This window comes from Petromyzon marinus, chromosome 49 (assembly GCF_048934315.1).
Source record: "Petromyzon marinus isolate PM22_M1 ecotype Great Lakes invasive population chromosome 49, UKy_Petmar_22M1.pri1.0, whole genome shotgun sequence".
Lineage (NCBI taxonomy): Eukaryota > Metazoa > Chordata > Hyperoartia > Petromyzontiformes > Petromyzontidae > Petromyzon > Petromyzon marinus.
Window position 1 is genome coordinate 10,089,600 of NC_133715.1, and position 16,345 is coordinate 10,105,944.

General features: G+C 47.3%; 1 protein-coding gene across 4 annotated transcripts in view; it reads right to left on the reverse strand.

Moving 5' to 3' along the window:
• Positions 1 to 3,658: 3,658 nt before the first annotated feature.
• LOC116953035 (glycerol kinase-like) overlaps positions 3,659 to 16,345 on the reverse strand; it is a 32,038-nt gene continuing 19,351 nt past the window's right edge. For 2 of the 4 annotated variants that reach the window (XM_032972861.2, XM_032972862.2), the window contains 8 exons: positions 15,432 to 15,510; positions 14,703 to 14,799; positions 13,761 to 13,845; positions 13,283 to 13,403; positions 12,427 to 12,570; positions 11,624 to 11,710; positions 9,832 to 9,918; positions 3,659 to 7,110 (listed from right to left, as the gene is read on the reverse strand). In XM_032972861.2, the coding sequence (XP_032828752.1) occupies positions 7,097 to 7,110; positions 9,832 to 9,918; positions 11,624 to 11,710; positions 12,427 to 12,570; positions 13,283 to 13,403; positions 13,761 to 13,845; positions 14,703 to 14,799; positions 15,432 to 15,510 (714 nt within the window). In that variant the 3' untranslated portion in view covers positions 3,659 to 7,096. Of the gene's footprint in view, positions 7,111 to 9,826; positions 9,919 to 11,623; positions 11,711 to 12,426; positions 12,571 to 13,282; positions 13,404 to 13,760; positions 13,846 to 14,702; positions 14,800 to 15,431; positions 15,511 to 16,345 lie in introns of those variants that run through there. The other 2 variants (XM_032972863.2, XM_032972864.2) reach the window with 2 other exon arrangements.

The following is a 16,345-nucleotide window of genomic DNA, read 5'->3' on the forward strand; positions in this document are numbered from 1 at the left end:
TATATTCTTGAGGCGATTTTATAAAGTGTAACACGACAATTGAAAGCGCGCAATTTTTTCTAATCGCTATTTGTGAAAATTTGCCAACAAGTTGTACCTTGCCTAACGTTTGACGAGTAAATAAGTTGAATAATTGGCTCTGGTTGCGTTCGGCACGTTTTGGAATGTTCCATGTTGACACTCGTCTGGGGGGGTGGAGTGGTTAATAAAGAATTAAAGTTTTCGTGACCGCATACATTACTCATTGGTTTTTTTCAGTAAAGTCACGTATGTAGAAATACCATAAAATTATATTAAAATAAATCAATCACGACGTTTCGACCGCAACACAAGCGATCTTCATCAGGTGTAAAAAAACAAAACAAATAGCACATAGGGTGACATCAACGCAACACAGAGGGCGTTAAACTTTAACACTTCTGAAATTCGTGGTCCGCCAGGCAAGTGTCTGTGTTGTTGGCCTGACTGGTTTTGCATCACGTATACATTTTTCTTAATTTTTTTTTAATTCTCGTCTCTCATCTTCTTGTTGTATTTACCCCCGTGCAGTTTAACGCTCTCTATGTGTTGCGTTGATGTCACCCTATGTGCTATTTTTTTTTTACACCTGATGAAGATCAATTCTAGATTTAAAGCTTTCGTGACTGCTAGGATCCATACTCTTTGGTTCTATTGGGTAAAGTCACGTAGGTAAAACAATAATATCGCTTGTGTTGCGGTCGAAACGTCGTGATTGATTTACTTTAATATAATTTTATGGTATTTCTACATACGTGACTTTACCGAAAAAAAACCAATGAGGGTGGGAGTGGCGATTTGCATCTCTCACGTTTGTGCTGGAGTCACGTGTTCTGGTTTAAAGACCTCCTCATTGACTACGATGGTGAGCCCTGTCTGTGTCCCGCGCGTGACGTCACTCCACGTCGGCCAGCCCTCCTCATTAATATTCATGAACAGGTGACGTCCTCCACATAGACCCCCCCCCCTCATGAATAATCATTAGCGAGTGACGTCACCCCACATCGAACAGCCCCCTCATTAATAATCATGATAAGGTGACGTCTTCTAAATGAACACCCCCACCACCACCACTGTTTTTTTCGGTAAAGTCACGTAGAAATAAGAAATAATAAAATTACATAATGGCGTACGACGTTTCGATTGCAACACAAGCAATCATCATCGGGTACAGAAGAGCTAAATTTAAGAGAGAGAGGACACACATAACCGCAGATATATAGACGGAGGAGCACACTAAATCAATCAGGGTTTAGCAAAATTTGGAAACCATATAAAGCAACACAGACGGTCGGTCAAAACACAATTAACGCATGGTCTGGTTGATTACGCTATTTCAAAGATTGTTAAATTGCAAGTTAAGTGTGAAATTTAAGAGAGCGATAGAATACAGACCGCATGCACATATATAGAAGACATCCAAGCAGAACGAGTTAGCACATGGGCACACGAGAAGGGACACGCACACAGTGAAGCAGCATCTCTGTGTCGAGGCCTTAAATTGACAGAGACTGAGAGACACTGGGACACAAATTAGCATGCAACATTAGCACATACTCGTCAAAGGACGGCGCGGGTGGATGACACTAGTTGTCAAGCACATAGGGAGCTGCGGAGGACACAAACCCAAGCCAAGACACAAAGGTCGACACACCAGCCAAAGACAACACAAAGACACAGACTTCATACCTCCCCGTAGAGGTGGTTCAAATTCTTGATTTGACGCTTTCGTGACAGCAGGAATTACTCTTTCTACGCGACTTTACCGAAAAAAAAAACAAAGTAATTAATTCCTGCAGTCACGAAAACGTCAAATCAAGTTTGAACCCCCTTTCATTAATATTAATTAGCGGGTGACGTCACTCCTCGGCGTCAACTCACAACCCTTACTACGTCACGCGATCTCCGTAACGCCGCCACTTAAAACCCCAATTTCTTAGCTGGGTTGGCAACTCAAACGGCCACACTGGCTGCCTAGAACAGACGTGGGCAAAGTACGGCCCGTTGGGCTTTTTAATCCGGCCCGCCGAACTTGTCCAAATATTATTATTATTAAATTAAATTTTACCTTTCTCTTGTAATGCCCCCATTTCCCCATTAGATGGCGCACTTTGACCGGGAGTTACGAAATGTTTTTGTATTGTTTATGTTCGTGCAATTTGTTAAATTGCCTTGCAAATAAATGCTTTGCTACCTGCTAAAGGCCAACTCTTTTAATGTAATGATTTTTACATGTCATTTATATTAGTTCACGCAAACACTCCATCCATCTGTTCCTGGCCCGGCCCCTCCGTCAAATTTTAGAACCCATTGTGGCCCGCGAGTCAAAAAATTTGCCCACCACCCCTGGCCTAGAATCACAGAAGGCAGTGCAGCAAGTCACTTTTTGACATGGAGTGTTCATGTGTCATTATACATATAGTTTGTGGATCTTTACCTAACGCCTGACACCGTAGGCTGTGTAACGCTGGGTAGGCTACGTGGATTTTACATGTTTGTGTCTTTCACAAACGGCTTATTGTAATTGACTAATTCGTGTGTTACAAGAGTAATACATTTTCTCCAAAAATCACACGTACAAGGAAAACTTTTGGGAGATGATCGCCAATTTACACCAAATGTGATAGTTTTTTTTAATTAAATAAATTCAATGCATTTAAAAAATGGTCTTATTCAATTGTATGAACCCGTCATATGACGCGAAATAACATGAATAGTTTACACAGCCCATGTAAACGCATTGCTGGATGAAGGCCTCTCTCCACGCAACGTTGTTTGTCCAAACCTCCCCAGGCTGCCGAGAAAAGGTTGGTGACGAGGGCCCAGGACAACTTCACACTTCGCTCGCCACCGACGCGAACCTTGCCCAGACTCGAACCTCAGGTGGCCCAAGTTTAAAGTTGAAGCGTGCAAACCACTGCTGCGCCTTACTGAAAACCACACATTATGATTACTGGATATATCTGGTGTTTTCTTTGGGCACGCCTGTTTTCACCCACGTAGCAAAATTAGTCACCGATAGTCACAGTAATGGCCACACCTTTCATAGCAGGAGCCTTCTGAAGTGGTTCTCTCTCACACATTTTCAGAGGGGTGCCACTTTCGCCGAGAAGACATCATCATTGAGAGGGCCGCTACACATTTGAAACCATCTGGGTTGACAGCAGCAGCACGATGATGGGGGGGGGGGAGGGGAGGGTCTCCACATTTATGGATTGTCGGGGGCCCGCACGTCAGGGGCCGCACTAAAGGCCACCAGTGGTCCACCAGCGGCCTGCGGGACCTTGCAATGAAGAACACGGATCCTGTAAAAAAGTCTTGAGACCCGGAGGCTTTCTTGGGTGTTTTGAGACCGAGGACAGCTGCCCACGACGCTGGGTTTCTCAAGTGTACCGAGTTTTTGCCGGGTCATTCTGGTCAGCGATGAGGATTGCATACAAATAAGCATACCAATTATTTTTGCAATTTGGTGCAATTCCGCCTCTGATCATTATAATTAAACACATTGGTTTGACCGTCACGTGATGGTTGTGTAGGGAAATCGTAGTTCTGTGAACTGATATCCATTCAGAACGAACAGACTTCAATTGGGAGGAACGGTAAGAAAATCAGTGTATAAATGTACCACAAAGACAAATCATTTCATTGCATCATTTATTAACACTTACATTAGCATCACATATTTCTAAGTTTCCCTACAAAACACCCTACAAATACAGCATTCATTAATCCTTCGGCATCATTTACATAGCACGCTGATGCAATTCAAGTGATTCTTCAGTGCTATTTGTTTTATATGTACATATTATGGCACACACACATCAATATCTCATTGAATCAAGAGCACTTCTAAAAAACGTGTGTATTTACCATTACAGCAATCTAGTTAATTTTAAATAATTTTCAATACTAATATCAATATCGGACGTGCGTTTTCATAGAGAGATACGTTTGTGAAATCATAAAATTTGGCACTGCTCTGAAGCGTTGCTGCCTTGATGCTTAATTGGAAATAATGTTGTCACAACCATACAATATGACTTTAATTCTGGAAGAGTACTCCGACATCTGTGGACTCAATGCCATACGCAATACATGCCACCGCTTTTATACAGTAACATCCACCACAATACCCGGCGATTCAAGTCGTGATGTGGTCGTGACGAAAGAAAACTTTTTTTATCCAATTGTTACCATGTCGCACGTATTTCCTTGTTTTAATTGGCCAAAGTGTACGATTATATTGTATAGATTACAATACATGCAATATCGGTATGTAGATTGCATGTATCAAGAGCACAAGAATCGAATAAAATCTACGAATCGGCACATTGTTTGCTTATGGGATACACATACACAGCACTTGGAGCCCCCAAAGTTTACATGACTGGTTGTGCACTGTTGAGTGACATGGGACAGGGATCAATCGCGGGAATATCATATCACCTGCTTCATAATAACTCACGAGACGGCACAACAGAATCTATTCACATTTAAATGGATTTCAGACCGAAACATTACAATGGTATCCCCTTTCAGCCACCGGCAGGCGTGGACCATGACCCAATAGGGATGCTGCCGTTGTTGCGATGGTTAGTACAATGGACTTGCAAATCCAGACTCCATCGGTTTGATGTACCAGCACGGCACTGGAAGCGACACACGAGTGTATTCAATTCCACCCCCACCGCCTCTGTCCATCCAGAAGTCGATCGATGGTTATACCACAGTCGATCGGCAAGCTGCAAGCAGTGGGGTAAAGTGTGGGTAATTCCACCTGTTCAAAGGCCCCAGTAAACTCGAGTGGAGGCACTTATGCCAGCAGTGGCGTGATAAATAATTGCAGGGCTGTACCTTTTCCTAAACGACGTCCGAGCGCACACTCCACTTCCAGGTGTTGTAGCTTGCCGTTGTCAGGTGTTGTCAATACGATGAATAATACTGGTAGGAACGAAGTGGTAAACTGAGTGTACCAGCCTGCAATAGATTAATGTGTCCGTCCGTCCGTCCGTCCCCCCCCCCCCTTTCAATACTTTAACGAAGTGAAATCTCGTGCTGTTGGGTGTAAAATCAGCAATAGACAGCGCAGAGACTTGTCCTACCAGCCCACCCTGCAGGGACCTGTTTTTATTGAAATATGGAAATATACCTCGAGCGTGAATTGCACTGGGTTGCTTCGGCCACACCGGATATGGAATCACGAGAAAACCCAGTTTAGCCATCGGGGCGCATATTAGGAGTGGAAAGAAACACAAGCAACCGGTACACGGCACCTTGCATCTGAACCAGGGCTTGCCCCCCCCCCACCACCATCACTTCCCTCCCCAAAATGTCACGGGGTTTGGGAGGGGGCATGGAAAATATTCCATGAGAATAGAAGCCCTGATCTGGAGTCCTGTGAATGCAAGTCAAACACGCACCCTTCCAACATACGTAACATACCCTCGCATCGTGGCGAATCGAGACTGCTTAAGCAAGAGCAACACACGGTTACTGGCAGGAAGACGCAATGTGCAGAGTGCAAAAACACTGGATTAGAGACATTGCCAGATCACTGTGCTATGACAAAAACAGGACTGCGATTAGCTCGCACGCACGGTGCGAAAGAAGTTCAACGTACATGCACGACCGCAAACCGTGGTTTGCGGTCGTGCATGTACGTTGTGGTACACTTGATGCAGACCAAGGTGGTACAACGAATGGCAACAAGTAATTATTTATATCCATACATTTCGATGGTACCCCTCTTAAGGAATATTTCAGTCCGCTTTCAAGAGATGTGCTTATTTCGCCGTCACGGAAAACAGCATCACACTTTAACCCCCTTTCCATATTTATTCTAGAGACACGTGTTCGGAACGTGATTATCTGGATGGCGCAAAAGAGGCAACGATGGCTGGAACACCCAGCGTCGAAACCACGCCCGTCTATATTTACATCAATTACCTAGGCTCGAGGGTTGGCAATCGAAATAACAGGGGCCATTTTATTTCTTAAGAATTGGGTAAAAAAAAAACCGCAAATATTTAAAGAGCCGCAATACGAGTGAATAACGTCACAAAGCAGCAGTCCTTCAAGAGCCACCGCATGCGGCTATGGGGCTGCAAGTTGCCGACCCCTGACCTAGGCAAACACATTTCAAATCGCACAATAGTCTCATCTACCTTCCATTCCAGAACAGACGTCCATCCATTTAATCACACCCGTGTGTAACGGGTGTGCAAAGGTCTGTGAAAAAAAATTAACGCTCGCAGCAACGAAATGTTGGAGTCACAGTGAAAAGCAAGCGTGCCGATTTAAAAGTTCAAAGCGGACTCCATTTGCGATATGCCTAAACCGTGGCAATTATGAAACTTTGGCACAAAACCGATTCTCGGGCAACTCTGTGGAATGAGAGAAATTTCGTATTTTTTCAGTGATGCTTCATGTCCACAAGCAGTCCTCGCCTCAGATCGACAGTGATGATCGAGGGTCACAACTTCGGCATAAATTAAAGGGCTGCCGAAGTAATAGTAGACTTTACAAAACGTTTAAATAACAAGAGCTAAAATAAAATAACATTTTTTTTAAGTAAGACAAACCGTGTCGATGAGCTAGTTTTTAAATGACGTGTCAAAAAAGGAAGACTCGAATACTGAATTTTCTGTGAAAACATTTGACACTTTCACGTCCAATTCCAATTTCATTCCTAGGCCCACAATGCACGTTTACACATTGTTGTGTTTAGTTTGTTGTCCTTTCCCCGCACTTCCGATTAGCACGGTTGGCTACGTACGGTGAGAAAGAAGTTCAACATGCATACGTCTCTACAGAGACTGAATTTTTAATTTAAGCAATGCAGTTCAGTTCCACATGATAGGAGTGCATCGGTAGTATTTGACAGTTTGTGAAATGTGATCGATACTGTGTGACTGCAACACTGCCACCTCAGAAAGTAAGGTGTACAGTACAGTACTCTACTTAAAGTAGCATTTTCAAGACTCCAGGATTGCTAACATGATCAATATAATTGGTTATATCCTTATTAATTCCAATTTCCTTGCCGTTACTAGCCATTAGACTTCACAATCTTCTTCCCTCAGTTGCGTACGCCTGTACAAACACACACAAACACACACAAACGCACGGGATTCAGCTGTCGCCATCACGGCGGAGCCATCTTGTGTCAAGGCACTTTGTTTCGATTTAAAGCTTTCGTGACTGCAAGGATTCATCTTCTTTGGTTCTTTCGGTAAAGTCACGTAGAATGAGAATAAAATAATAAATTGATAAAATAAAATAACACAATAATATTCTCACGACGTTTCGGCCACAACAAGGCCGCTTGTGTTGTGGCCGAAACGTCGTGAGAATATTATTGTGTTATTTTATTTTATCAATTTATTATTTTATTCTCATTCTACGTGACTTTACCGAAAGAACCAAAGAAGAAGGCACTTTGTGTTTTAGGAAGTTACATTTTCTCACAAGGCTCGGAGAGACATCATCACACGTGTAGGAAATGATTATTTCAACATACAAGTGCGTACCAATTGCACAAGAGGAACTCGTGTTTTAGAACTGTATTTCGTTCGTAACGGCAGTAAAAGCTCCGAGATGTATATGGGTTTAAATATATTACTTAACAAAGTATTGGAACACCGGCACAATCGTGGGCAATTATTCAACATGTAACCCTTAGTGTAGCACCGTCGATTCAAGACGCCAGTGTGCAGCTCATGACACACGTTGTCGCAAAACTTTAAGCAACTCAAAAACCCAAGTTCCTCTTTGCCGTGCCCCGGGACAGTCAATGGTTACAAGGAAATGTGTCTGCCTAAAGTGAGTAACAGAGGAGAAAAACACAGCCGACACAGAGGAGCGAAGATGACAGTCGTAAGGGGGTGTTGTGTGTTGCGTGTGTGTGTAAATCATTTCCCTCGTGCATGACACATACCCATACAAGGCTCTGGAGAGAGGGCAACACTTTGTACCCAGTACAAGGCATGTTACCCAGCAAACGTGCAACGTTGAGTCAACGTTGCAAGCTTGCTGGCCAAGCGGACACAACAGTGGTAAGGGGCGTAGGGGTTAGGCAAGAGCGGGAGAGAACGCACATTCGCAGCAAGCAATAGCAGCCGAAGGCCAAGCCAGCGGGCGACCGTTTCCTTATTTGTATTTATACAAACATCGCACACAGGGTCATCATCCATACATGTATCATCCACAATTAAAGAATTATAATGCGACACCACTGTGGGACGGTTTTCATGAGCGACATCTTCAATGAGGAACCGAGCTGGCAATTCACTGCAATTTGCGGCCTGTATTTGTTTCGGGAACAATCGATGTTGTGCCGCATATTTACGCCGGTTTTAATCACTGTCGGATTGGTCAATACCGCCCTCATAGCTGCTCTGTAGACTGTTTGGACAAGTGCAGTTAGCGAGCGCCTATGGAGGTCGGCACGGTGCTCGATTGGGTGGTGCGTGGCCAGCACCACGGCCAGCCCGCCTTCGTCATCCCCAGTAGCGATGTTGACACACTGCCGTCAGCACTGCTCATTTATGGCCGAGATGACATAGGAGAGGCCCAGGCCAGGTTCTCACATGACTCACCACGTATGGTTGCCGTGGTCAGGAATCAAACTTGGGTTGTCGCTGGGCTTCTTAGCGCAGCTGCCCACTATTACACTACACATGCTTGGTCGTGTGATGACGTTACCCCCTCTAAACCTCCACGTGCCCTCCAGGGGGTTAGCGACACGCATCGAGATGCGAGAGTCCTACGTGTCTCCCGACATCTCTGGCAAAAATTAATTCAAACGCTTCTGTTTCCGTGCTGTTGAAATTAAACTAAAATAAATCGCTGAAGATTTTTTTAATTCAGTTTTTTGGCACACCCTACCAATCAAATATGCAGTTCAAACTGCAGCCCATACGTAAATCTTTAACAGCGGATGATAACCGTACGGACGTCCTGTATGTTAATTTGCGCGTGTGCATATTGTACACGTGCGTGCGTGTCCGCATACAATGCTCATATCACACAGACATGTAAAGGTACGTGCACATATATTGAGCGAAGGATATGTTTTATAGGAAGTGCTTATTGTGTTAAATCCACCACTGGCCTGCTCTATTTATTACACGGGCTGCTGCCCGCTCGCCGCTGCAGTCTGTTCCACCCCGCGGGAACGAAGACAAAAAGCCCGCCGTGCCGTCGCGGACAAGGCACGAGTTGTACTGTGCCCAAAGCACACCCACAATGCACGGCATGAATTGAAAAGTAAATATCTCCCGCAAATCATTCCAATCGGGAAAATACGAAGGGGCCGGCCAATCGACCCAACGCAGGATGCTCCCAAGAGGCTTTATTGGGTAGAGGAATTAACAATTTCAAAATGTAACTAAAATATCTACCACTAGAGCACAATATAGGACTCCTCGCGTCGACGCAGGGACCTGCCACTGCATCCGTTCAGCGATCTATTGCAATGCACTACCTCACTGCAGAATAATGTATATTATTTTTACTACTAATACCTTAGAAAACTAATAACCATATTCTCTAGATTATAACACTTTTCCCGCTGTACGGGCGTCGAGTCTTTGTTTGGTCATGTTTATTTATCAGGTGGCCCCGTGCATCTTCACACTTCCCAGGTGAGGGTCAATGCACACATCCTTCCTTCTGGGTGCAAGAGAACGCAGACCTCGGCGAGCAAGGTTAGGGGTGGCTCATGCAAAGGGGATTGGGTTAATGAAGACACCCTCCCCCCACCCCCCCCCCGTTCGAAGCAACGCGCTGCGGCAAGCCCGGGGTAAAACTAACCTGAGATGTAGCGTGCTCCAATAAGCATTATCATACTGGCCAGAATATAAGACCCGAAGGGGATGCTCGTAAACATGTTAAGCTCTTCTGTGTGGCCGAGCCGGCGTATTGGGAGCAGGGGTTGGTACGACAGAGAGGGGAGGGGGGGGGGGGAAATTGCGCGGATCAACGTCAGGAAATCGACGTGTTAACAAAATCAAGCTCTTCGACGTCACGCCACAGCGCGGTCCCGTCGTGCGCCGCACGGGAGGTGGCACCTTCGCACGCCCGCGTGGGATTCGGTGAAATCCGGCAGATTGAGATTCCAGGTTCCCACCCCCCCGGTCGTATTTGCAGGGTCAGCGCCGTAGCTCTCCAACGTGCTCTCGGGTCACGCCCGGATGTCGTTGGGCGCAAAGTGCCCGCTCGTCGCTCCCGTTTGCTTTTATTCAAGTAGCCTCCCGGCTTCCCTGCACGCGCAGCGAAACGCGCCGTGCCGAACTACACGCGCGGTTAGAACCGGGCAACGCATCGGAGAGAGCCGCCACAAGCACGGTCGCCAACGCCGGCGAAGGTCGCCAACCTTGACCTCGCCAAGGCCTTGGGGGAGGGGACTCGGCTGGCCGCGGTGCTTCAGCCAATCGCGTTCAATCAGAGCGGGAAAGCACATGCGGAGTAGTTGGCCATCGCCTGCCACCCACAGGCGCAATGCGCCTTTACGCGAGGTTAGTAGCCATTCTGATGCTCATTGGTTAACAGCACTAAACCGCCTGCTTAACCCGATTCCGATTCTGTTCCGATGACGTACGTGTACGTAACTTTATCGGTACCGAGCCTCCCACGAGGCTACGCCAGAGGGCGTGGCACAGTTTGGCGCCAGCCTATCATAGAGTGCGGTCGTGTCGCTACGGTTCTCTGCGGCGAGTACAATGTCTTTAAAAACAACAGTGCTACGCCACTCTTTCAATAAAATTAACGTTGCCTCCAATGTGTTAATGGCGCCATGTGATGAGACGAGGAGACGTGCTCACAGAAAAACGGTGCGTCGCCTGGGAAGGTGATAACGTAGAACTAGTTCCGACAGCACTTCTAAGTGTGACCTCTTATACAAACACAAAAAATTATATTTTCCCTTTGGATAGATGTACATCACATGGCAGCCAAAATGAAATTAAAATTTTGTTCAAAGCTCAGAGCTGTAATTTTTGCAAATGTAAGTGAACCACCAAGTCTGTTGTTTTGTTCAGGCATTAGTGACCAGGGCAAGACCACCAACTCTTCATACTTGGAAACCCGGCTTAAATAAAAATGCCCATCACATAGATTCGAATCCAGGGCCTTAGTGGCAGTAGCTCAGCACTGCGACTTCAAATGACCCGGCCACCTCCAATTTTAGGCAATCAATTTAACCCAAGACTGATATCGCATTCGGGCACACGCCTATACACTGCACATATATCTGCATTCACAAACGTGTAAACTTGTAGAGTCAACTCTGTCTCTGCTATCGTCGGCAGATTAACCGTACGTATGAATATTAAGGAATAAAAAACGTGGTGTTGTTGTTCCACGATCATCGGCGCTCTGTGCGCGGCGTGCCGCTCTTGGCACGAGCCGCTCCTCACTTGCGACCAATTCCTTTAACCAACGATGAAAATGGACGACGCATTCTACACGTCCGCACGCCCATGTGTTGTGCTGTAACCCTCCACACACCGTTCCCCCCACCCCAGAAACACTCGATTGTTGAGTGCGTAGGCGTTACACACACACACGGGCGGAGAGATGAGAAGGGCAGGGATGTCAGCCTCACCGTTGCTGTTCATCGGAGGATCCCCGATCTCCCAGCCCATGGAGCACTGCACCGCTTTCTTCCAGCGCATGTATCGCACTTGGCTCTCTGCGAGAGGCGCAAAAGCTCATGACTACGCATCGCAAACACATTCACGCCAGTGGACCCATGTTGTGAAGACAGCGTCCTTGGCCTTTAACATCCGACAGTTCGGCAAAGCATTAATTCCAGCGAACATGACTCCGCTGATGAGACAATTAATGTAGAAATCGGTCCTGGGTCCAGAATTTTCCTGCACCGAAACCCCGCGGCCCAGAAGGCCGCGGGACCAATGGGTTGTGTAAAAAATATTTGTACTTTTATGGGAACACACTTTGACTTAAGCACCCTTGCAAAAAAAAACCTGGCAGCTCAATGTGCCCTCACCTACTTTTAAATAACAGACATGAATCAATAAAGTGACATGGGGTTTCTTTGTCTCCCCAGTGCTGATGTTTGCACACCACACCAGGTACTCATTTAAGGCCCAGTCAAACTAGGGGAGGTCCAGGACCAGTTCAGTCATTATCAATGACGTTGGCCAATAACAGGAATTAAACTCGGGTTGCCGAATTACTAGCGCAGCCCACTAACCACTACACTACCACTCCGCCCGCACAGAGCCAAAGATCTCCAACATAGCCTTTAACAGACCGTTGGGGCAAGTACTGTTTTGCAAGAGCCTTTTAATGCCCGCACGGCTGACGAGGGTGTGGGTGGCCAGCACCACACGCCTGACCAACTACACCACCGCTCCCCCTAGACACGCTCGCTCACACACTCACCCTCGGTGTTGATCTGCGGCTCGAAGCGCTCCACGGTGACGGCCGTGAGGTCGTCGGCCTCCAGGCTCCACACCCCGACGCCCTCCGCCGAGCCGGCCGCCATCGCCGCGCCCAGCGCCGTCGTCTCCGGCATCGTCGGGCGAACTGCGCCGGCGATGAGAATAGTAGGAAGCCACTGGAGCTGTGCACTTTTAAATCCAGATTGGAAAAACTAATTTCTTTACAACTGTTCATCTTTTCAGAACATAGATGGACTCGTCCTTCTAAATAAACTGCCAAATCGCTGCGCGTGGCGCTGACGTTTTTTTTATAAATAAATAGATACACCGTTTAAAAATAAATAAATTTAATGCAAACCGACACACCTGATGACGACCGTTTGTGTTGTGGTCGAAACGTCGCGAGAATTTTTCCTGTTTTATATGTATTTTCTTATTTTATTGTTTCCCTTCAACGTGACTTTACCGAAAGAGCTAAGAAAATAACTGCTCATCGTGTTTAGTTTGTTGTCCTTCCCCCGCACGTCCGATTATCGCAGTTGGCTACGTGCGGTGCGAAAGAAGTTCAACGTGCATAAATACATGACGATAATGATGGGAAAAATAACAACAATAACAAACAAAAATCACGCGCACGTCTGCGTTCCGTGAAGCGCCCTTCTAACAGGCGTTTCTCCTCGGAAGTCCTAAATTAGCGACGACACCGGCGGCGCTTGCGCGGGCCGTGCAGCGAGCGGGATGTCCGCACGCCGCCGCGAGACGATGGGGCTCGGGAAAGTGGCTCTCTATGCATGTCGAGTTGAGGGCTTGTGGGGTCGAAGGGAGCGGGGGGGGAGGGGGGAGTTGCGTAACCGCACCGACAGGGATGCTCAGGATGTCGGCCTGCAGTTGCATGAGCACGCGGTTCACCGTCATCCCGCCGTCCACCTGCAGCGCCGTCAGCACGTAGCCGCTGTCCTGGTTCATGGCGTCTATGAGCTGCGGGGGGGGGGGTAGGGGGCAAGCGGGCGGAGGGTGGTGGTGAAACGGCGACGCGACAGTACGGCGTGAGCGGCCATGTTGTCTGTACGTACGTTGAACTTTTTCTTACATCTAGATTGAGAACTCATTTCTTTAGGAGCTCGCTGCCGTTTGGGATTAGTTTGTCGTCCTTCCCCCGCACCTCAGATGAGCAGAGTGCAAAACAAGTTCAACATACGCGCACAACTACATACGCAGTCCTCGTCGTCAAACGGCACAGGCCTCGCTGGAGAGACGATCCGTGGGTACGACTATTCCTCACGGCATACATTAACACTCGGCTACGTTTCATCGGCCGTCGCTGCGCGCCCTCACCTCTCGCGTCTGGAAGCAGATGGCCTCGAGCGCGGCGAAGGCGATGTGGGACTTGTTCGTGAACTGCGTGAGGCCGCAGATGATTCTGCGAAAGACAACGGCAGCAAGGGATCCACGATGAAAGCGACGGGGTCACGACGGGGTCACGACGGGGTCACGACGGGGTCACGCGGCGATCAGCATCGCAGAAGCATGGTCAACAAAACCCCGTGATCTACGTGGCATAGGGAGGCCTTCATCTGGCAGTGGATTGACAAAGGACTGTAAATTATGACGAGTGACCAATTATAGAAGTAAGAAATATGTTGCACATACAAGAAGACAACACGACGATAATGATGATGCAGGCAGTGATGAGAAGGAAACTGGCACCATTTGGACGCATGTGAAGTAGGATGGACAACAACAGGGGAATTTAAAGTGTCTTGTTGTTCGGGGGAAACAAGGAAGGAACCGAAAAGAGACCTAAAAGAGAATGGCTTGATGACGACATCATAAGAGATTGGTGCCAGAGAGATGTGGCCACTACTTGAGCCATATTGGCACAACAGAGGAAAGTGGAAACAAATGACAAAATGTGCAGTAGACACCTACTAGGGGCCATCTGCCCATGGATCGTGACGACTCTCCTGTTGGTACTCCTATCTGTTAGAGGTACCGAGCCAGAGGTGGGCGTATAACTATGGTTAATGGACGCAAAATGATTCATTACTAATGTTGAATTTTATATGGCCAACGGAGCGACCAAAATGGGACAAACGAAACCGAACGGGCTAGTTAAAAACAATCGTACAAAAAGCTACAGCTCGAATAAATTAGCGCGCTAAATCGTGGTACTTTCATCGAATCGGTGGGGCGTGGAGTGGGGGGCGAGGGGGGGGGGTGAGTGGGGGCGAGGCAGGGAGGGAGTGGGGGGTGCAGAGTGACGTGAGCAGCGCTAACCCGCGAGCGCTGGGTTCCCAGTAGGGCGCGTACAGCCCGGAAAACGCCGGAACAAAATAGCATCCGTACGACGTCCCGGCTAGCTGCGCCATCTTCTCTGTTTGGGGCGAGAGACAAGAGGAGCGGCAGGGCGCGGTGAGAGCCGTCGCCAAATCACGCACACAGCGCACCATCGCCTTGGTTACGCACCAATGGTTTTATTGTTATTGTTGTGGTGTACAAACTGTGCTCGTTCATCAGTCGATCAAAAGTTGAAATCAAGTCAAACTGCCTCATTACGAGCACGCGGGGCGACACTCATATCCAAAGGTGGCTATGAGACAGTGGAAATTCCACATTCCTATGACAGGGACAGGCATTACAGAGACACTACTAATTTTATATGCATACATAAAAATTAGCACTACGATCGGCAACCGTTATATATCTTTTTTTTTATTGGTGTTCATTTCATGGGACAACTGCTCATCACTTTCATCATTTAAATGTATTGGGTTTCATTTTATTGGCCTCAGAGGGTTGGATTGGCCGAGCCAATCCGCCAATAAACATTTGACCTCGCGACCTTCCCAATGGCCAAGCCGTGTGCTTGGGACACCAACCACCACCTTGACGAGATTATATTATTTCTATTTTTAACCCCCCCCCCCCACCACCTGCCACTAAATCCTTTCGTTTTACAGTTACGGCAGTTCAGAGGGTCAAAGATTCAGGGTTTCCGTCCCTTACCGATGTCTGCGGCGGTCTGTATGATGCCCAGGTTGTCTCGCAGCCACGAGACCATCGCTCCGGCGATCGCCACCGATCCCTGGGCGGAAATAACGCACGCGCGCGTGAAGGCACTGTGCATCAGTCTCACACAGGGTTGCCACCACCTTATCCTGGCGAGCTGTTCCTGGGGAATCTTCCGGAAATATATTAAACAAGGCATCGATTTAGTTTGTCAGTTGCGTAATAACAAAATACACCACTCGTGGAAATCACTGTGCATCAGTCTCACACAGGGTTGCAACCACCTTATCCTGGCGAGCTGTTCCTGGGGAATCTTCCGGAAATATATTAAAAAAGGCATCGATTTAGTTTGTCAGTTGCGTAATAACAAAACACACCGCTCGTGGAAATCGCGGAGAGCTCCCTGCTTCTCGACCGGGCTGCGGCGGTAATCCGTCTCGGCCGCTAAATCGTCGCGAATGTCGGCGTTTTGCACAAATACACTTTCCTTTAAAATCTCTATTTCATAAAAACAAAAATGTTCTGACGGCTCTGACGCCCGTTGCCTTGGTGCATTTGTAGTTTTTACATCGGCTCAGAAGACGATGCCTTTACAGGCAGTTCTACCCTCTCTGTAACTGCGAGCTATCCTTCTTCCGCCTGATAAGTTTCCTGTTTATTTTTCTATTTCTGAGGACATGGAAAAACTGAGGTTGCAGAGGGAGAAAGTGCGTATTTTTTCATTACCAGGTAAGGGCTACCAAGCTATATATGTAGCTCTTTTTTAGAAGCGACCTGGCCACCAAAGATGACAGCCCATTCAAGTGGCTTATCACGTGGAAAATTGATAGCAGCTAAATGCTCTAAAGCAGTGTTCTTCACTTATTTCAGAGAGGGGGGGGGGGCACTATCTACGACAAGACATCATCTGT